General features: G+C 34.5%; 1 protein-coding gene across 6 annotated transcripts in view; it reads left to right on the top strand.

Annotated features, from left to right (window-relative positions):
• Window positions 1-21,547: 21,547 nt before the first annotated feature.
• LOC132303338 (ubiquinone biosynthesis O-methyltransferase, mitochondrial-like) overlaps window positions 21,548-22,669 on the top strand; it is a 60,022-nt gene continuing 58,900 nt past the window's right edge. For 2 of the 6 annotated variants that reach the window (XM_059800563.1, XM_059800560.1), the window contains exon 1: window positions 21,548-21,668. Coding sequence is in view for 2 of the 6 variants with exons in the window: in XM_059800564.1 (XP_059656547.1) it covers window positions 22,289-22,305 (17 nt within the window). In the remaining 4 variants the exon portion in view is untranslated. Of the gene's footprint in view, window positions 21,669-22,219; window positions 22,306-22,669 lie in introns of those variants that run through there. The other 4 variants (XM_059800558.1, XM_059800564.1, XM_059800559.1 and 1 more) reach the window with 4 other exon arrangements.

Genomic DNA, 22,669 nt, shown 5'->3' on the forward strand with positions numbered 1-22,669 from the left:
TTGTTGCATCATGTTGTCTTATGCAATTTCGTTTACTACCATGTTAGTAGTATGATTTATGATATTATGATGCATGAGTAGGTGGAGGTGTATCCACATTTGCTTTCTTGTTGTGTGGCATTAGCATACCTTCTTTATATGCATAGAGATGCCATGTTGTTTATGTGCTTTACTGACATGATTTTATGTTTATGTGGAAACGTGCAGCATGTACTTTTGATTTTTATCTACGTGAGTAGATTTTCTTTCTGGTAGTTACATTCTTTGTCATATACATGACTTCCAGGTTTGGTATTCCCTTTTGTTTTCCCTCGGTCGCACGTAGCGTGTATGCGGGCTTCCACAATGGTTTCGTGTTTGGTTCGTGTAAGGGACTTCACAAGGAGTAAGTCTCTTTTCTCCATTGTGTTGTGCGCTGTTTTGGGGTTGGCTGATCCGTGAGGGTCACCATCATTGTCTTGAGTCCTTGGTGAGGATTTGATGGATTTTGGTCGACTTACTTCCATGTAGGGGGTGAAGTCTTTAACCTTGTTATCTTTCATTTCAGAGATGGAGTCGTAGAGTTGTCCTTTTTAGGACTGATGGTTCCCTTTCTTTCATGTCTTCCCTTGGGGAGTTTCTGCCGTGGTTGTTGACGGCAGTGGGTGTGAGATCATTTTGTGGGAACATATGTCCATACCATTGAACATTTGTTTGATTCGTGAGGTGAGCTCGATACTCTTTTGAGAACATCTTTTGGAGACTTGTGTGATACCCCCGGATTTCCGGATGCGGGTTGGCCAAGTTTCACGCCCGATTACCCGAGGACATCAAACCAATTAGCAATTAACGAATACATAATACAATTAATATAATAGGAACGAATAAAAATTTTGCTGAAAAGAAACTAAAACGAATATCCTTTATTGAAAATCCTCAAAAATAAAAATTTTATAAATAAGAACTAGTTTGATACATCCAATTTCTTCTCCACTTCTAATACAACTCGAGAATCCAACTCGTGGACCCTTACTAAAAATCCAATACTGAAAAATGAACAACTGAAAAGAAATCCAATGTTAAACCATGAGGAATACTCCTACGTCGTCGGTAGAGTGAGTGACCGTCTCTGCTCAGCACGAATAAGTCTAAGTCTGGAATTGATGAGTACCTAAAAAATAGTAGTGGGTCAGGCCCACGAATAAGTTCTAACCTACTACAATCCAAGCAGAGACTCGATACGCATATACATTCTAACCAACTTAACCATAGCTAATAGTCCGTACATATGTAGATTCACACTACAGGACTCTCACTGGGCTATGAAGAGGGTCTCAACCTGAATAGAAGGCAACATGCGAAAACGCACCCATAGGTGGGCATGAGTTCCTAAACCTAAATAGGGTATACCTCAACCCTCACAGCTAGCTACGTATCCTATTGCACATATGCACCCTAACCGTCAACGCTGAGACTCAAGCTCACATCGCAGTATCATAAAAATATATTTGAACTCCGTTCCTCACCATCCACAATAAATCCAGTAAGTCGTTCGGCGTATTCAACCGCACCGACTCATAAATATAAGGAGGATTTTATTTAATAACCCGTGCCCTTATTCCAAAATAGGTTGGACTGAGTATTTTGAATCAGTCGGTCCCTAGTATGCCACCGTCCTATACCGGGGTATACAATCCACAAAATCCATATAATTGATAGAACAGGTAAAACTGTTCACCAATTAACATCCATAAGGTAGGAATTAGCGCTTTGAGCTAAACCATACCTAGTATGTCACCGTCCCATACCGGTGCATACAATCCTCCATATCCGTGTAAATTACAATAAATAATAAGCCAGTAATTTACAGTCCAAAACCAAATATTCCTCCCATTGCAGAAGAGTATTTAGTATTTCAGCAATTTAAATCCAAAACCATGTAAATTACAACCGATACATAACAGTTTAGCAATTTACAATCCAAAACCAAAATCCAAATAATTGCAGAAAAAAGATTAAAAATCTCGCAATTAAAATCCAATATTAATCCATGTAATTGCATCAAAGAATTTAATATTCTAACAATTAACATCCAGAACATGCATAGTTCCAATTTAATATAAAAATGACTCTATCATGTATTTAAAATAAGTTCTATAATCATATTATAGTCCAATAAATCGCTAAATTAATTTAAGCAATTTAATTCCTTCCATCCGGTAACAGCGTACGAAGTTGTATACTTATCTTCTGTTTTATCTTTTAGCACAGAACCACACCCTATGCCACAAGTCCAATTTATTAATTAAAAGACTTCACAGTGCATTTAAAATAAATTTAGAATCATTTTATAGCACCCTGAACTGTCAGATTAAAACTAATCAGTAAATCTCCTTCCAGTCGTTAATCGCACGCAAAGTTGTCAAATAACGTACTATTAATTCTATTAATACAAAGAGGGTATTTTATGCAATATAAGACCTTAATTTCATCCTAAAATAATTATTGAAAACCCCATTAAAGTTTCAAAACTGTTCAGAAACCCCAAGTGCCCAAACAATAGCTGAAAACCTACAGTACGCATTAAAATGGAAAGAGCCTGCTCTAAAAAAAATAAAGCAGGCTCAAAGTGCTTGAAGCGCCTCCAAAATATTTTGGAGCCACCTCCAAGAGGGGGAAGCCCACTGGTCCGCTTCCCTCTTCGTTTCCGATGATCTGCTTCAACCCCGGCCACTTTTTACCCTTCAGTTAGTTTCTAAAACTGATCCTAAGGGTCTTATTAATACCAAATAGCATCCCAATGGTTTAAAAACAACAATTGGAATTAAATACGACATCAAAACAACAATCGACTTAACATGTCTTTATGCTCAAAAACTGAAACGAGTTAAATTCTATATGTCAGTTAATCCGTAGCTAGCAGTAATTTAAAACTTAAACATACTTGTTCCTACCACTGTTCCATGATTAACATATTGTAACCATCCATAGTAATCTGCTAAATTAGTTTTTTAAGTGATTAAACTCTTCATCTCCAATGACAGTATCCGGATTTTCATATTCCGACTTGTGTTCTGTATCACCCTGAACAATGGTGTTTTAATACTCAGTAATCAACTCTTGAAAGTTATAATATGAACTTAGATCATCTCAAAACACCTCAATATAGCTCCTTCCAGAACTTAAAAATCCCAAAATCTGAGCACCACAGCCCAAACAGTCGCCCAAAAACTCACGAAACTGAAGAACTGAAAAGAGGCTGCTCCAAACAAGTTGGAACCGCCTCCAACCTAGATGGAGCCGGCTCCAAAACCACTTGGAGCCGCCTCCAAGTTACTTTGAGCCGGCTCCAAAACATTTTGGAGCCGCCTCCAACTTCTCCCCTCCTCTCTACTTCATCTCGTCAACTATATCTTCTCCGGTGACGTCTTGTTTGATCAGTCCTTAACTCTAATGATTTCTACTGATTAAAATTAAGTTCCAATGCCCCAGATATGTTAAAACCTTTAATCTTAAATCCATCCTAATTAGGACAGAAAAACTCAAGAACGAAGTAAAACAAGCCAATACGAAACATGAAAAATGTATATAGTTGCAAACGATCCTAAACATGCAAACAGTTTAAAATTAATACATTCCAGTGTTACAAGCTAATTTAATTCCTTGTATATTAATTCACATGCATCATACATCCCGTTTCGTGAATTATTTTATGTGTTGAAATACATAAAACCATAAAACAAGTAGTATAACTCATGGCTACCTTCAGTGAAATATAACAGAGACATGTAATCCAGTTTAAGTTTGATTCTTATTTAATCCTGGAGTTGAATTAGACATGCAAAGAACACAAGTCTAAGGAATAGAGATAGGATTAGAACTTGCCTTACACCGACATCGTCTTAAAGTCTCCGGCCAACCCTCTTTGTTTCTTCCCTCTCTGTTGCTTCCCAGACTTCCCCCAAATTACTTCTGCCTTTTCTATATCGTGAATATAACCCTCAACCCTAGGCAGAACATCACTGGTATATTTATAGACCACCAATTCTAGGTTCCATTAAACCCTAAATGATTTATCCGGCCCATAGACCAACCTATATTATACCAACGTCGGCTGCATAATTGAGGGTGATAATAACACTAAAACCCTAACCTAATCTTACCATACTAGAAAAAGAAATAGAACAATACAATTAACAATTTAAATAATTCAAATAATTCACATAAAACAATTAAATCCATCTAACTAATTCAAATCACAAATAATAAATGCAAATCAATAATTAATTAAATTAAATAAACACATCAACACATAGCCACGTAAGCTCCCAAAAATAATAATAAAAAAATAATGAAAATAATAAAATAAACAGTAAAATTTCAATTATATCCCTTTTTAAATTAAGGGTATTACAACTTGTTTCAGTTTTGGAAATCTTGATGTTGTTGACTTTTAGGAGGAGTTTTGGAAGATTGCTGTTGGATATGGCTTGTTGTGGAATTTTTCGTCCTAATTATGACTAGGCATAGTTTTGAGGAATCGTAGTTCTGATGATTGGTTGTGGATCAAAAATTGAGGAATTTTGATTTAACTTGGTGTTTCCCAGTACAGTTTTGAGAGATTCATTTTGTGACCTTAGTTGTTGGCATTTTGATGTGTGTGCCACTTGGTGGATTTGTATTTTGAGGATTTAGTTATCCGTGATTGGGATGTAGATCTGATGTTTGATCATGGTAATTGGTCTTGTAGTTGATCTGTTTCAGGGAGTAATGTGAAGGACTTTCAATGAAATGTCTTATTATGAGGTTCGTTTTGATTTCTGTAGGCGTTGAATTACTTGTCAGGTTTTGGATTCCTGATTAATGTTGTTAATAGAGGTATTTTGAGACATTGGAGATGTTGATTTTGCTGTATTGAGGATTTGGAGCCTTAAGCATTGTGATACCCCTCGGATCCGAGACACGGGTTGATCAGGCTCAGGCCCAAACCCGAGGGAATATCAAACAATTAATATTTTATAATGAACACGGAATACAAAATAAATTAAGAAATGAAATTAAAGCTGGAAGGAACTAAAAATAGAATCCGCAAAATATTATAATTTTTAAAATCCCTCAAACCCAAACTCCAAAACTCCATCAGTTTACAACTTGGGAATCCATCTCTAGTGGACCCCTATTAAACATCCGAACGGAAGATAGAACAACTGTAATAAACGTCCAGAAATAAAACTATAGAGAGAGCCCTACATCGTCGGAAGAGTGAATAGAGACCTCTGCTCAACACAAACACGTCTAAGCCTGGAACTGTCGTGTACCTGAAAAATAGAAGTGGGTCAGGCCCACGCGCAAGTTCTATACTACTACAATCCAAACAGAGGCCCGATACGCATGTACATCCTAAACAATTCAACAATAGCTGATAGTCCGTAAATATATATATAGTCACACTAAAGGACTGTCACTGGACTACAGGCCGGTCTTAACCTGAATAGAGGTAACATGCTAAAACGCACACGAAGTGGGCATATGTACCTATACCTAAACAGGGTACACCTCCAACCATCGTAGCCAGCTACACATCCCGATGCATATACGCTCCCTAACCATCGGTCCTGAGGCTCAAACTCATACCGAGGCACCATAACAGTACATATATAAAATCCATCCAAAATCCCTGGTATTGCCGCTCAACAAGTAGTTGCCATGACAATACAAATCCACGGGACTTAACTTTTAGTTAATCCCATCCTTATTCCAAGTAGGTGGGTAATGGTATTGTTTTAAAAACCAAACCCATCCTTAGTATGCCACCGTCCCATACCGGTGCCTACTTTCCAATCCTCCAGTAGTCGATAATACCAATAAATCAAGTATATATCAACTAAATTCCAACATCCAACATTCAATGTTAGCAGTGATAAAATAAGCATTGATAAACAGGGTCACAACAACAACATATACATGCCCAATTTAAGTTGTTCCCTTTAGTCTGATATAAAGACAGAATTAATTAAAACTTCCATTTAACACCTTACAAATGACATACAGATATGTAGGGTATGTATCACAAAATCCTAACCTCCACAGTTGATACTAACTGTGATAATGTAAGCATCAAAAAAATATTCACAGTATGTATGTAGACATGCTCAAATTATAGTGTTCCACAAAACCGATCTAGTGTTAAACTCAAATCCTCCTAGTATTTAAGTTCCAACAGTTGCTATTACAGAAGTTAAGATAGCTATCATCTAGACCCATCCTTCCAATAATTTATACTAGCAGTGGTAAGGAAAAACGTGAACCACAGAACCACAATGCATCCACAAACATGGTTAGTCTAGGTTGAACAAACATACAACACTACTGTAACTACCAGTTTCATAGCAAAACAGATATCATTTTAGTTTGGTTTAATCTTCATTAATCCTGAAATCATTTAAGAGTGCAAAGAGTATGAAGCCTAAGGGAAAGAGTAAGCATATAATCTTGCCTCAGAAACTTTTGTTCAAAGTTTCAACGTCGTCTTCCTAAAAAATCCCGGCGAGTTCCAAAACCCGGTTACTGTTCACGGGTACGAAACACTATTCCCGAACTCAAAATCTAATCTCCACCGTTCAGATTGTGCGACACTGAGTCATGAACCTATCCTCCAAATTTCAGCTCGATCGGACCATGGACGAAGCAGGATCGGATGTTTGATGAAATCTGGGCAGAATGGAAAAAACCTGTGCAACCCAGTTACTGTTCACGAGTACGAATCACTGTTCCCGAGGTCAAACTCTGATCTTCACCTTTCAGATTGTGCATCACTGAGTCGTGAACCTCTCCTCCAAAATTCAACTCGATCGGACCACGAACGAAGCGGGATCGGATGTTTGACGAAATCTGGGCAGAATGTGAAAAACTGCGTTTTTCCTTCTCCACTTCCACAAAACGTGTGCTTTATTTAAAAAAACCCTACACAGACGTCTACCTTATACTTATAGAGTTTTCCTAAACCCTAGGTTCATTGTCCAACTCACAATCCTAACCGGCCCATCCAATTAACGTAGAAACCTACGACGGCTATAATATAAAACCCTAATTTATACTGTAATTAAAACCCTAGTTAGATGTATTTACCTAATTACCCTATTCACCATTAAATACTTAACAAATAATCTAATTGAACAAAATAATAATTAGTAAACCCAATTAAACCAAATAAGACATACATAAAATAAGACACACATAGAATAATTAAACCAATTACACTTAAACCATTAATGCCAATTAAATAATTAAAACACTAACAAGTAATTCCAATCAAATAACTAAACCAATTACACTTAAACCATTAATGCCAATTAAATAATTAAAACACTAACAAGTAATTCCAATCAAATAACTAAACCAATTACACTTAAACCATTAATGCCAATTAAATAATTAAAACACTAACATGTAATTCCAATCAAATAACTAAAAATAAATATCATTTAAATAAATTAAATCACCACAAAAGAAAACAATTAAGCACCTAATAAAAAAAAAATAATGACACATAATCAAATAAAATGCACTTAAATAATAAATTAAATACCATTAAATACCAGGAATATCCTTTTTAAAATTAGGGGTATTACAAGCATAGCGGTACCTATAGCATTGTTGTCAGAGTTTTGGGATTGGCCAGGATGGTCCAGCCGAACATCTTTGGACCATATCTTAACTCTCACAAAATGTTGGTCCCCGTAATGCTTTTGGTAGTGATCATTTTTGACATTAATGTCATTGGTATCGAGACGTTTCATGGGTAGACCTAGTGGGGGGCAGGTTATAAACTAGTACCTTATACTGTCATGCTACCGTACAAAGTTGTGTGTTGTGGGCGAGTACTAGTTGTCGTCAATGCTACTTTACTGACGAGGAAATATGGGCGGGCACTAGGTACTGTCATTGCTACCACACATTTGAGTACGTCGTGGGCGGGTTTTGGTCACTATTCGTACTGCCACATTGTGTTTGTTCTGTACCCTTATTTGATATGTGGTTGTCTTGGAGTTCCTTTGGTGGTCGTTTTTGATTCCTTATGATGGTTTGTCAGGAGGGACTCTTACGGTTGTTGTTTCCCGTTCTTTTGTCTGACCCTGGGTTCTCTATGTGAGTTCAGACTTGTCGTATGGCCATGTGGTCACTTTTCCCTTAAGGGGTTGTCTTGTCATGAGCACGCGGGTGCAATTGACAATGGTTTGTGGGTTTCCTTTCAACTTTGAGGTCGCTGGTGTGGCGTGTTGTGTGGGGTACTCGGAGATATACTCCGTAGTTATCCTGATTTAGCTTTTTTGTTTTGTTGGGGCTGGATTTCGGGGACGAAATCCCTTTAAGGTGGGAAGGTTGTAATGACCCGGATTTTTTTCGGATAAATTTTTTCCGTTATCTTTTCCCTTCTGAGTTTGGTTTCTTGTCGATTAGTGTCGTCTCGAGTGCTCTGGAGTGATTTTCGAGACTCTTTTCTTTGGATTGACAACTTCCTTTGAGGATCGAGTCATTTCCACATTTTTCGTTTTTCGTCACTATTAACTTTTTATCTTTTCCCTATTTTGTCTTTTTTCCTATTTCGTCTTTTCCTCGTTTGTCACTCTGTTTGCGTAACCACACTTCTTGTGTTCGGAGTTGGTTTCTGACTTCACGTATCTTCATTCTCAATGATTTTTATGAGATACGTATCTTTACTTTCGTGAGAAAGTACTCTAGTCGCTCTCGGTGCCAATAGGGGCATAAATGCAAAGTTCTTTGGAAACTTTTTCTTTTCTTAGGGTATTTTTCATAAATATCTTTTGAAGATATTTTATTTCAAGGGTATCTAAGAAAATATCTTTTGTAAGATATTTTTATTCTGGGGCAGTTTCGTAATTTTCACTTTTTGGAGGGGGCCATTGTGCAATTAATAAAAGTTATTGCTCAATGCCTTGTTTTGAGTCTGGATCCTCGTATGAGATTTATTTTCATATTTCGTCGAGTCGTGGACTCTTAGAATTTCCTCCTGGACAATGTTTTCCAGTTTCAGGGTTTCTGGCCTCGGTTTGCGCCAAACTTGTTTTAGGCATAACTCTCTGCTCGGGACTCAATTTTCAACGTTGTTTCTTCCGTTGTTCATATTTTCTCATTTGGAATCTTTTTCGTTCACAGAGTTTTGCCGTTTGAGTACGTCTGCTCAAATTTCACTTTTTCAGACCCGGCGGGGCCCGTTCGGGGCACTTTTTGAGTTTTTCTATAAATATGAGGTCTTTAAGTGAAAAATCATATTTCACTCTCTCTCTCTCCCCTCTCTTGGCCGGACAGCCATGGCTCCCATCTTTTATCTCTTCTTTTGAGCTTCCTCCCCTCACTAAAAAGTGGTGATGCCTTTATATTTATTGTTCCCCTCGGCGAGACCTTCGATTCCAACCGATTAGAATCTCGTTTTGGTCATTTTTTGAGTTCGGGTTTGAAGTCAAGTTGTGTTTTTGATGGGGCTTCCTTGGGATTCATGTTCGTGGTGTTGTCCCCGACAAAACCTAGGAGTTTCGTCAGATTTGGAGCCTATTTATTTTGGTGGGGATTTGAGATTTCATCTCAAATGGAGGTAGGGAATGTTTTAGGATTATTTGTGTGTTGTATTGTGTGTTTGCCATGATTATATAACATATATTTATGCCTTGTATCAAATCTAGAAAGTTAGTAATTTTTATTTCTTTGTATAAGATTTAAAATTCATGATGATATGTAACTTGGATTTAAATTGTGGCATGCTAGAAAATCTTGTTTTAATGTGTTGGTTAACATATATTAAATTTGGATTAATTAAATAAGAATTGCACTTTTTAATTAATATTTATCTTTTGTGAAAGATTAAAGTTCATGGCCATACTTTGCATGAAATTGAGTTGTATTATACTTCTAAATTAAGTTTTGGCATGTTTGTTAACATACTTTAATTTGAGAGCATTTGGTTGAGTTTGAAAATGTAGAGACTTTAATTAAGAGAATTAATTAAAGTCTATTTTGTGGTTTCATGTGCCTAATTAAGCTTTTGTGTGAATATATGTAATGACTATGATATGTCTTTTATCATATAATAAATTGAGGCCATTTGGAAATGATTTGAAATCTAGAGAGTTTAATTATTTTGATGTAATTAAATTCTATCTTGTTTATCCATGGATCTAATCATGTTTTAGAAGTTATTTCTATTTTAAGAGCATGGATTTAGACTTGTGATGTATTCACTTGATTGTGTTATATGTATTGAAGAGCATTGTTGTTAAATTGATATTCATGAGAGTATGTTTCTAATATGAATATATTGTTGGCTTGTGATTTCATATCATTATGGATATGAAATGCTTATTATGCACAATTGAGAGTTATATTGCTAACTTGTTACTATGTAGTAGTAATATGTTTAAGTTATGAACTTATTTGATTTAATTTGGAGTCTTGGGACATTGTTGTTAAATGTGATATGGCTAAAGTTCGGCTTTAGTGCGGGAGGTATGAGTTCTCCCCAATTGAGATAGTACGCACTTATGGTGGTGTTCCCTGCGGGTTAGTGCCCGGAACAACCATTTTGTTCTCGGCGGAAATCCGAGACGTGATGTCCAAGTCTTCCACTAATTATTTTTACATTCAATTCTAAGTTGACAATCATGTTTAATTGTGACTAGTGGTTTTGGTTATTGGCGATTTAATGTTATTAAGTACATCCATACTAAATTGTTATATTTAGTTGATTTCACACTTTTAGATTTCTAGTTGATAATCTAGAGAATCTATATCTTGATGTGTGGTATTGGATATTCTAATTATGCTAAATTGTTATATTTAGTTGATGTTGCATTTTAGACTTCAAGTTGATAACCCTGAGAACTCCTATGTTGTTGTTTTGTGTAAGCATGCTCCTATGTTGTTGCTTTGTGTAAGTATGCTCCCATGTTGTTGCTTTGTGTAAGCATAATCCTATATTGTTAAAATTGCATGAATGAGGTGATTGATGCTAGAAATGATCTTAGGTAGCTAAGATGCTCCTTGAGTCTCACCTTTGACATAGACGTTAGGTGGAATGAACCACAATAATTAAATCATGCAAACTTGTAAAACGTAGGTCGATGCAACTCATTTCCTACAAGTAGCTTTATGTTACTCACCCATGTAGTGGGGACATTTTTCAGGTACAAGAATCAAAGTTGAGGTTTTCATTATACTTGGATGGTTTGTGGACTTGGAGACTTCCATTTTTATGAAGGTTGGCTCGGAATGCCAATTGTAGTCTTATTTGTCAAATGTGTATATTTGATTCTAAACTTATAATGTGTGCCTAAGCACACTTTTGATTCTCATTTTATGTATATGACATGAGGCCAAGGGCCAAACTTCTTTTAGAATCACATTTATGTCATGGATGTTGATTTTTGCCTTAATGAGATTATATGAAAATTCATACGTTTTAGTATGCTATTTTGCACTGTAGCATGTATTGTGTATAAAATTCGTCATCTAGAATTCATTTAACATGTATGAAGTATGGCCAAAGGTCAAACAGTATTTTGAAACCATTTCATGATTTTGAATTCCAAGTTTTTATTCCAAACTTCATTTTTGTCATTTTGGCCGTTGGGGGGTTATATTTTGTATCGGCTATATTTTTGAGCCATGGACCATTGTAGCACACCTTATTAGGTATGTTACGTTTACATGTATGGTCGTTTCCGGGCAAAGCTTCTTCTTTGGTGAAATGAGCCTCTTACGGATTCATTTTACACCTTTGTTGCATAATCTGACCTAAGGGTATTTTGAAAATTTTCTTTAGAAAATAAATTCCGTTCTTCATATGGTCACTTGGAAAATGGGATTTTAGGGGGGGTTTCTTCTCTGTATTTTTCCAGAAAATGCCATCTTGGTATTGGAAATCGGTCTCAAAGTTCAACTTTTTGTTTTCCATTTAGCAGCTTTTTCGACCCTCTGGACCAGATTTCTTGGGAGGGCATTTTGGGCATTTCAAAGTAAGTATTTTTTTATTTTTCTCAAAATTCACATAGAAAACTCAATTTTGAAGGGGGTTTCTTCTTTGTGTTTTTCCAGAAAATGTCATTTAGAGCCTCAAAATCTCATTTTTTTTTTTCCCGAAAAACCCATGCTGCTAGGTTTTTGCTGAGTTGTAGTACAAGTGTACGGGTCAAGTGTACGGGTGGTGAATCTCGTAACCGTTTAGATGAGCATGGGCAGTGAGTTGGTCACTGATTTTTGCCTTCTAACCAGTTAGAAGGGGTCTCCTAACCGGTTAGATGGTCTTGGGTTGACTATTTGACCGTTTTGCCCCTGTTTCTTCCATTAGCTATATCTTCTTCATCCGGATTCCGAATCAAGTGATTTTTGAATCTAAATTCATTAACTTTTCATTGTCTTTCCAATGGTGTGCTCGGTGGCACCCACTTTTAAGCTGGAAATGACATTTTTGCCCCTAAGTTCATTCTTATTCTTTTTTAAAACGTTGCTTCCGCATTTGATTCCTTTGGGTTCCGTGACCTCGTTGAGGGTCACATTGGCGTCTTAGAGTCATGTTGTATCTCTAGAGATCGTTGTTTATCTTTTGCTTCCGCATTTTGAATCCGTTATCGGGTTATCTTTCTATTCATTACTGACGCACCGAGCTGAAAAACTTGGGCCGTCACATGAACAAATTAAATAGGATATAATTATCAACAACTAACATCAAAATTAGTTGATGGGAGTTAATATTTTCAATAGTCCTCTCTTTCATTACTTTTATTTCTATCTTTATCTCTCAGTGCATCCCTCTAGGTGTATATGTCTCAAAGAATCAATACCAATATTGACATGAGTACAACAGGACAATAAATTCCAAAAATTAATAGTATAAACATATAAAATTCTTCATTTTATCAATGTTATCATGCATAAAATCATTAATTTCGGGATTTGAGCTTAATGTTCTTATTTTTGTTTTTAAAATTTTATATTATTTTTCTAATTTACTCATATATATTATTTTTTAAAAATAAAATAAATAAAGGACTGTTAATTGTAGTCGCAATAGCTACAGTCCTTAGACAGTCGCAAATGTTATTGGTTGAAAAAATAAGTATAATTAATACACTCTCTTACTTTTATGGACTATTAAAATCTTATGTTACAAATAACAAAAACTCAATTATACAATTTTACTTTAACTAAAATTCAATAAGTGTGATTATCTCATCACCTCTATACTTTTTCTCCCCCTCTATTCACTAAACCATTCACTTCTATTGTTTACTTAGTTCAATTAAAATTTACTATCATGAAAATCCACATCTAAAGTATAAATAAATAATATTTAATATATATATGTTATATATATAGACGCACGAGGGAAGAGGATAGAGAATAATAGTCAATAAACAAAAAAAGGTAATATTATCTTTTAAAATAAGATTTTAATGTTCCATAAATGGTATTAATTATAGTTACTTTTTCAACCAATAACATATGCGACTGACTAAGACAATCGCTAACGCGACTGTAATGAGCAGTCTTAAAAAAATAATTATAAAATTATCTTCTTTTTTTTTTCAGAATAAGAATGTTAAATTAGAAGTTAGAGGTGTGAAGAGACTTGAATTCGTACTCCAAAAAATAACGGGGAGCAACCCAACTTATGTCATGAAAATGTTTCAGATATATTATTTTCATATCCATATCTTATTCCAATAATAAAAAATAAAAAATAAAAAAAATAAATTTATCGAATTTCAAGAGATTTCTAACTGCATTCAAATTGTATTCTGTCGGTGCTTCCACGCGATTAGAAGTTGGAATGTGGGTAATCAAGTGACTCTATTACGTGCTTGAATTTGATTACTCTAGGCGTCTCTATTAGGTCCATGCCACTAACGGAAAGTAAGGACTGTAATATAAAGGAGTCATGGATTAGGTAAGATTCACCTTTTGATTAGAAGGTTGGGACTCTCTTTATCCATCCTCGATTGCGTACCAAGCACTCTTACAACTAAAAAGTCTATTTAGCCCTTCTTTTCATAATTCACTAAATGGTAAACAAAAAATCTTCAAGACACCAAAATCACTCCTTGAAATTGAAATTGGAATTGAAATTGAAATTGGAATTGGAATTGAAATTGAAGGAGAATTAGTTAATATAGTTATTTAAAGGGTTAAAATTACAAATTCTCTTTCTACTTTCAAAATTGTGCATAAAACCCTAGTAAAATAAAATAAAAAATAAAAACGAATTAACAAAACTTATCAAGTTATTTTCAAACTTGTGACCTGTTAAATGTGCTGTGAAATGTCAAAATTGACCTTACTATTTAATATTAAATTAAAAACTATAATTATTATTTAAAATTACAAAATGGGAATTTTTTATTCAAAATATGCAATGGTATTCAAAAAATAATGATTTATTACTATATAATTGGTATAGCACATAACATGATGACCTAAATCCAAAACCCCAATTAGCATTTACTAGTGTATCCTAATCACAACCACATCTGTTTTACCCTAATCACAATCACATATATTTTTTCTATTAACAAATAATTCATACACTTAGCTACATAAACTTGAGAAGGTCTTGGGTGCGCCGAATGCACCAAATATCCGAATCATCCGGACGTACGTGTTATACACGTGTCGACATATGTTGCATGTACGATTTTGATGAGCCATGTGCACTGCATCCAAATCTATTCTTAAAACTCCCAAACCTTTATATTGAAAAATATTTAGAAATACCACTAAGTTACTTTTATAAATCATTTCCCATTTAATTGTGTCACTGTCTAGTGACTACGAGAGTGTGATGGCAATGTTAGAAGTGAATTTGTTTTATCTTTATACATTAAACATTTTAAAGAATAATTCCAATTAAAATATAATTAGTCTCATTTATACTAATTCAAGAGTAATTTCCTATATATCTATATATATATATATATATATATATATATATATATAATTAATCTCATTTTATCATGAAGTGGATAAGTACAAGTAGGTGTGCTCCCTTGCCTAGGTACATGTGAAGTCTCCCTTCTTTTCCATGCGCACCTTTCCACCTTAAAGAATGGCTATTTCTTCTCGAGCGTGTCCACCCAGAAGGCGACCTCCACAGTAATATTGTATAGCTCACATGCTCCTTCCGGCCCATATTGAATCACTCTCTTTCATTGTCCCAATATATTATGTTAAACATATATATATATATATATATAAATATATAATATCGAATTAATTTTTAAAATTTGATTCTTAAATCAATTTTTCGTTATTCCTTTAATGTAGTGAATGAGACTGACGCTTAAATTTATACACTACACCAAAGAAATAAAAACTCCTTTAGTTATGCTAGGGAAATAGATCCAAATAGCATTATTAATCGATTTTTTTTTAAACTAAAGCGATGTTTTATTTTTATTCATTCCAAACTAAATTTTTGTTGAACACTATTTATTGAGCTTAGGAGACAAAAAATTGATCATTATTTGTAAAATTACACATTTTTACATCACACAAGTCATATTAAATTAAAGGTGCACATTTTATATCAAGTTAAGGGGTAGACTTACTGATCCGCATTAGTTTGTATCTATGAAGCACGGACACTTTTACGAAAGAGTCGTGCTCGTGTCGTGTGACTCGTGTCCGTGTCAGATACTGACACCCGTCGAACACGTACCTGACACTTCATATATGTGTCCGTAAATAAAAATAAATGTCTACTATTATTTTGGTCACTTTACTGTCACTTCTGGACATCGTCGCCACTTCTTGAATACTCGGGTTTGACACTTTCAAACATTTTTAATACAAGCCTACTAATCTTAAAAATAATAGTAACACATTTTAAAATATTTAACTTTTTTTCTTTTAAAAAAAATTGACATTATACATATATGATGACAAGTAAAGTGTTAAATAATATTTATTTATTTAAAATAAAAACACTATTATGTCAAAATAGTGGAATAACCGTATATATGATATAAAAATCATTATAACTCTTAATATAAAAAAATTATAAATATATTAAAGTTTTATAATACAATTACTCAATACATGTATATAAATAAAAATTCATACTTACATTTAGATGTGTCTAAGCCATCGTGTATCTTACATTTTTTAAATTTGACACATGTCCATATCCATGGTGTCATATTCGTGTCTTATGGTAAATATGTTCGAATGTTTTCTCTCCTCTGAATTGGAAAGGTGTTTGCTTAAACTTAAAATATATATATATATATATAATTACACATTTATATATGTAAATATAATATATGTATATAATAATAATAATAATAATAATAATAATAATATATGTATATACAAATAAGCAGAAGCTGCAGCGCATGCAAATGCCCATAGCCGCGTGACGGGACCGCACTAAAGATTGATTTGTGAAAAAGCTACTTTTTAACTGGGATTTGCAAGCTCTCTCAACAACGGCCATTTTAAAAACGTTTCCACTAGCAAACTGACAAAAATATCCTCCCAGTACTCTCGAATCTCTCTTCCTGTTTACTTCTTTTTCACTGTATTTGTGTGTCTGTCTCATATACGTTGCTGGTTTCTAGTTTAGAGAGGGTTTATAACTTGGCCTCTAAAAACATCAATTAATTAAGAGTTAAAACATTTTAATAGATGTGTTGAAATCTTGGGATGCTCCTTGTCATTTCAGAATAAAATAAAATAAATAAATAAAGAGAATGAAATGCTGTAATATAGTAGTATTATAGTACAATGGATTCTAAAATGTTCTTGGACATTCCAAAAGTTTACACAGAAATAATTCGTACGCCAAAACTCGCACATTCTATATTTTGAAATATTTAAAGGATGGTTCGGTTATTTATCTATATGTATAGACCAAGGATTTTTTTTGTCTTGCCCTTCCACGTATAAAATTCATTTTATTAATATTTATCTCGAATTTTAATAATCAATGGATAAAAATAAGTAAATCAAAACATTTGTTGCACACAATTCTATTCAACTATAATGTCTTTAATGTTCCTTCCTCCTTCTCAATCCTTGATTGAGGTAAATAAAAAGAAAAGAAAAGAAACGGAAGCATGATATCTTCTGCAAATTTGCATGAACTTGGTGAATGATTGTCATGAGATTGATTCATAACTTCAAAAGATTAAAAACTAAAGTTCTCTCCATTAATTGCTTGAGTAGTAGGCTGAAGAAAAGAACTTTAGGGTTTGTTTGGATTGTAACTCTGAAAATAGTTTTAAAAAATTCAGAGAACAATCTTTTATAGTTTTCTGAAGACAGACATTTGTATAACTGAATTTTCTGAAAATAGTTTTCTGAAAACTGAACCAAGCAGTGATTTTCGTACAGTTTTCTGTTTTTTGAGAACAAAAAATTATTTTCATAATTACAAACCAAGTAGACTCTTAGTTTTTTTAAAAGAGTTGGTAAAAATAATTCAATTGTTAATAGTACAAAATTTATAGGCATGTTTAAAAAGAAATAATTGAATTCTCTATTTGAAGGCATGAATCATCTACAACTTAAGCATTGTTCAAGAGAACTTTAGTCTTTTGTGGTCATAAATCATTCATCAAGTCCAATGACAGAACTCGCAGAAGAAACCATGTCCGTCTCTTTCCTTTTTTTCATTATTATTATTATTTTTCTTTCTTTCTTTGTTACCCGAATTAAGGATTGAAAAGGGGGCAAAGAGGCGACGGATACAAATCGTGACTAGGGTAATTTAAGTAAAATGGTAGGTTTGAAATTTTATAAAAAAACACTTTTTTTACTCACATTTTTTTAGTGAAATGTTTGTTGACTAACAAAAATGTCGAACAATCTCTATTTTTTTTTTAAAAAAAATGATCCATGTCAAAATCCATACAAAATTATAGGACTTAAAAAAAAAAAAAAAAAAAAAAAAAAAAAGGGAACTTAGAACAATAATGATTGGCAGTTCCCCTGCATTGCTGATGACAAATATTATGTATATGTAGTCATTGGATCCTTGGCCCTTGCCATGCTCACAAGCTTCTAAGTTTTTTTTTTTTTGGAATGATGAAGCAATTAAATAGATATAAGTGTTACAGTTTGGGCCCAAAGAGGGCCCTGAGAAGAAAGAACATTTACAATTTTGTTAACAGTAACAGATACAGTAAGCCAAATTAGGCCCAACAAGACCAGAAGAGTCCAGAGCAAGAGCTGTCCAAGCCCTATATTTGAAACAGTAAAAAATAGCCGTTAATAACAGCAAATATTGCCGTTATAAATGGATATTCCAACGCATCTCCGGTGACCTCCGGTGACAGGCCACACTGCTTGAGAAGCAAGTTCAATGCTCATCCAACTAAACACCTTTCCTTTGCCTCTCAAAGTGAATGTAAAGTTTGAATCATCGTGGAAACAAAAGAATGTGAGTTTCTCGCTAAGAAAGAGAGAAAAGTATAATCCACTTCGGATATGTCCAGCGGTTTACTTGCTGGACTTTGGAGCTTAGTAAACCTAAGGTCTGAGGTTCGAATCCCGTTGGGTGTTCTTTGTGGCTAGCCTCCGTTACCCCTGCAGTGACTTATCCGGTTCAGGTGGGGAGGTGGCCTTTCGGATCTTCGGGTATTAGTTGGGTTGTCAAGGGGCCCTACGAGTTCGTGCCATCCCGGACATCAGGTTAACTAAAAAAAATATATATACCAAATACTTTGCTTGCCATCTACATGACATCCACTTCAAAATGAAAGGTTCAGGCCCATAGCATTCAAATTTGAGTGACTAATTTCACATGAATGCTTTGGTCCTCTACTGGATTTGCTCTTTTCATACAAGTGTAACTTGAGTGTATATATATATATATATATACACAAGTACACCTCTGTTTTATTTTTTGCCTTCCTGGCAGCTCGCCTGCAACATCACAAGAAACTAAAATCTTCTGGAATGATTTAAGTCAACTTCAGCACAAAGAAGAATGTCCACTAGAATATGAGATAAAACAATGTCCTGGCAAGTGTGACTTCGCAAGAGCATGGCCACTTATGGGCAATCTCATTGCCATTTCTCCTGACATGGCTAATGATGAGGCAAATCTCTGAAGCACACATCGAAAGTCATAAGCAATAACTTTCATCTCCATTTGACAAGACTCCAAATTAATCATAGCATTACACGCTACCTAGGAGTCGCTTTCAAATCAACAATGATCATACCCAAACTGAAGGGCCCAGAAAGCTGCTTTACGAAGGCAAATGGCCTCTGCTGTTGAGGCGTTCTTAGCCTTAAACGTGCACAATCCTACAAATGGTCCCAAGATCATCCCTGAAGAATGCTCCCCCTTCGCCTACATGAGAATATTGAGAGAAGGAGGTGTCCACATTGCATTTTATTTCTCCAGTTCGAGGCGGCACCCATTTACCATCCAAGGCTATGCTAGAGATTTCATCCCTCTTTTATTAGTTTAGTTACGATTCATGTTACCTTCCCAACAAGGCACAAAGACATCCAGATCTTTGACAAACTGGAAGTCCATGGAGCACAATTGAATGAAAATCACAAATTAAGTTGATAATTTGTTTACTTAATCATTTTTCGTTGGGTTTTCTAAGAAATGATGTCCTTAATAACGGTCATAAAAAAAATAAAAATAAGGTTAGTTAAAGGTAAAAATAAAAATAAGGTTGTTTCCCAGTTTTTGCAAAATAAAATAAAAAATAAAAAAATATTCAGAAAAAGAAAATAGTGACTAATAGCCAACATTATTTATATTTTTTATTTATTTTTCCCTTTTCTATTACTTAATGTGACAATTTTCCATTACACGTTATTTTTTTAAAATACAAATTCATCACTAGATTTTCTTTTCAATTTTAACTATTATATATTATTATGGGTTAAATTCATTTATACCCCATGTGGTTTGTCAATACTTCAAGAGCACCCCCACATTTGCAAATCTTTAGTCAAATCCCTTATCAAACATTGTCCACGATGTAAAATGAAGGAATGAAATGTTTATTTACCCTCGTTCATGAATTAATATTTTATTCCTATAGTTTCTACGGTCATCGAAGAAGGTTCGTCGTCATCGAAGAATGTTTGTCTATTTTTTTAGGGGCATGCCAGAATTTTTCGACCTAAAGAGTTGGATAGCCAAACTATCTTTGGTGTTGACCGAATCTGAAATCGACCTTAAGTGAATAGGCGATTGCTGGAAGGCAAAAATGACCCCTCCCTTCAAGTTCTTCAACGCCTCAATAAAAAGGACTTTCGGCACTATAACTAGAATGGATGAAGGAAGTAAAATAAATTACACGAGCATTTATTTATTATAAGAGACTTAGAAAATAAAAATAGAGGGACTAATGCCAAACGTCGACTTTTATTTCATGTAAAATTCTTATACATAGTACAAGAAGTGGAATTACAATTAAAAGAATGTATTGAATTGTAGAGAATGAAAAACATAGATAAAGAAACAAGATATTTGTGTTGGTCAGTGATCTTTTGCACAAAGCCCCATGGTGCTATTTATAGATGTATGGAGCAGTCGTTATTTTCAGTAATCGAAAGTTTCCTTTTCAAATTCAAATAATATATTTGAATTAACAAAACAACTTCCTTTGTCTCAATCTTATCCACATTTTGTTTTTTGTCCTAAACTTATCCAAATGAATCGTGTTTGTGGAATAAAGTTGACTTAGGCAATTTATTGACTTAAGACTCCAATTTTTAAATAAGAATCCTATTTAATAATACCATATATATCTTTTCCTCCAATCAAATAATACCTATACCTTGCGTCTTAATAGAAAAAATTAATTTTATGATGCAACCAGAGGAGTAAGCCGTTCGTGAGCTCATTGAAACCCATTGCGTCAACGTGGGTACCGTGGTTGGTCTGTTGAAGCTCACCAACGTTTGGACTAGAGTTTTCCAAAATGAGGTGGGTCGTCGACTCCGGAGTTGCAAGCGACATGAGCTTGTTGTAACTTGTGAGCTTGTCATTGCCAGAGTTGCAAGCAACGTGAGCTTGTTGTTGCTTGAGTGCTCGCTTCATGGTCACAGAAGTGGGTTCACCATCACTGGAGGAGTAAGCCGTTTATGAGCCCACTGAAACTCGTTGCGTCGATGTGGGTACCTTTGTGGTTACATGTAGGCCGTTTGCTGAGGTGGGTCATCACTATACTATGTGTTTTAGTCGCTGCCGTTGGTTGATGATAGTTTAGTGGTCCTCGCCGGACTAAACCTCGCCGGTGCTAGTGGTCTCTCGTGTCACCGGAGATGATGCTCAGTTTAGGATACTAAGTGACGGTTGTAGCTGTCTTTTTACTTCTTTTAAGGGTAAATTGGGTATTTTCAGTAAATTTCATCATGACTCAGCCAAAAAAGGTCTTTGACCATGTTTGACCCTTACATGAGGGGGAAATTGATGCGACTCAGAAAAAGAAAGGGGTCTTCTTGAAATATTGATAAACCACAGGGGTCTAAATAAATTTAACCCTGTTACACATTATTTTTATAATTTATTTATATTTTCCATTTTCTATTAATCTAGCGATTTTCCTTTTTGGTTCTCTCTCGCAACCGAATCAGTAATCGCGGCAGAAGTGGGTTGCTCTCGCTGTCTCTCGCGAAGACGACTGCAGCTTCAAACTCACTTTGTAAGTTTTCTGTGATTTCAATTGTTTACTGAGTTATATGTTCTTCATTTTCTCTCTGTGTCTATACATATAAGTATCAGACTACATTTGAATGACATTGACGAGGACGATACCTTTGATTACATTTGATAAATTTTATGTACTTTTTCTGTGAAATTTACATCAAAAGAATAGATACATTTTTGTTTGTTTCTGTCAGCTTAATTTGTCACTTGAGCAGGAGTGTGATCCTTTATGTTCCTCTGATAATTTCATCATCTTAATTCTATAGTTTCCTTTATTTATAGTTACTTGTGTGAGGGCACCAGTTCTGCAACTATCCTATTAGCATGCATTTGTTCAGACAAACGAGAGAAATGAATTAATAAGATCATGTTTTTAAGAGTGAGATCTGATATTTCACAGCTTTATTCCTTAGTAGGCAACTTCATCTTTGGGGCTTCTCCAAGATTGTATCTTCATACATGAAGGCTTGGTTTGTTTCAACATAAAATATTTTCCTCGGAAAAGATTTTCCCTTTTTACGTAAAATATGATTTTTATTTTTACTTTTATGGTGTTTTCCAAATGTCTAAGTCGAGCTTGAGGTTGAGTCCATCCAGCCGGGCGTGTAAAATACCATGCCGAAAATTGATAAGTAAGTTATTTTTGTTAGATTTTAACAACTTTTTCTTCGCATATTTTTTTAAAACAACCACGCACTAGAAAAAATATATATATTTTCTGAAAAATATTTACATCCAAACAAATGGAGCCGAAGAGTGTAAAATTTCACCAATTCGTCACAATTCATTTAGCATCATATTCCCTGTATTGACTTAGCATGTATGTCCTTGGTCTCCCATATATGGTCATTCTGAAAGTTCTAAACATTTTGTGCAATTAGCTAATAGTTCAATTGGACATGGTTGACCTACCTAAACTGTCAATAAGGGATGTGGATTGCATTGCTTGGATATGTAATTAAGGTTAACACTGTCTGACTTAATCTGTTTTGATTT

The sequence above is a fragment of the Cornus florida genome, unplaced genomic scaffold (genome assembly GCF_030987335.1).
Source record: "Cornus florida cultivar Cherokee Brave unplaced genomic scaffold, ASM3098733v1 CherokeeBrave_3.0.0_Hap2_Chr04, whole genome shotgun sequence".
Classification (NCBI taxonomy): domain Eukaryota; kingdom Viridiplantae; phylum Streptophyta; class Magnoliopsida; order Cornales; family Cornaceae; genus Cornus; species Cornus florida.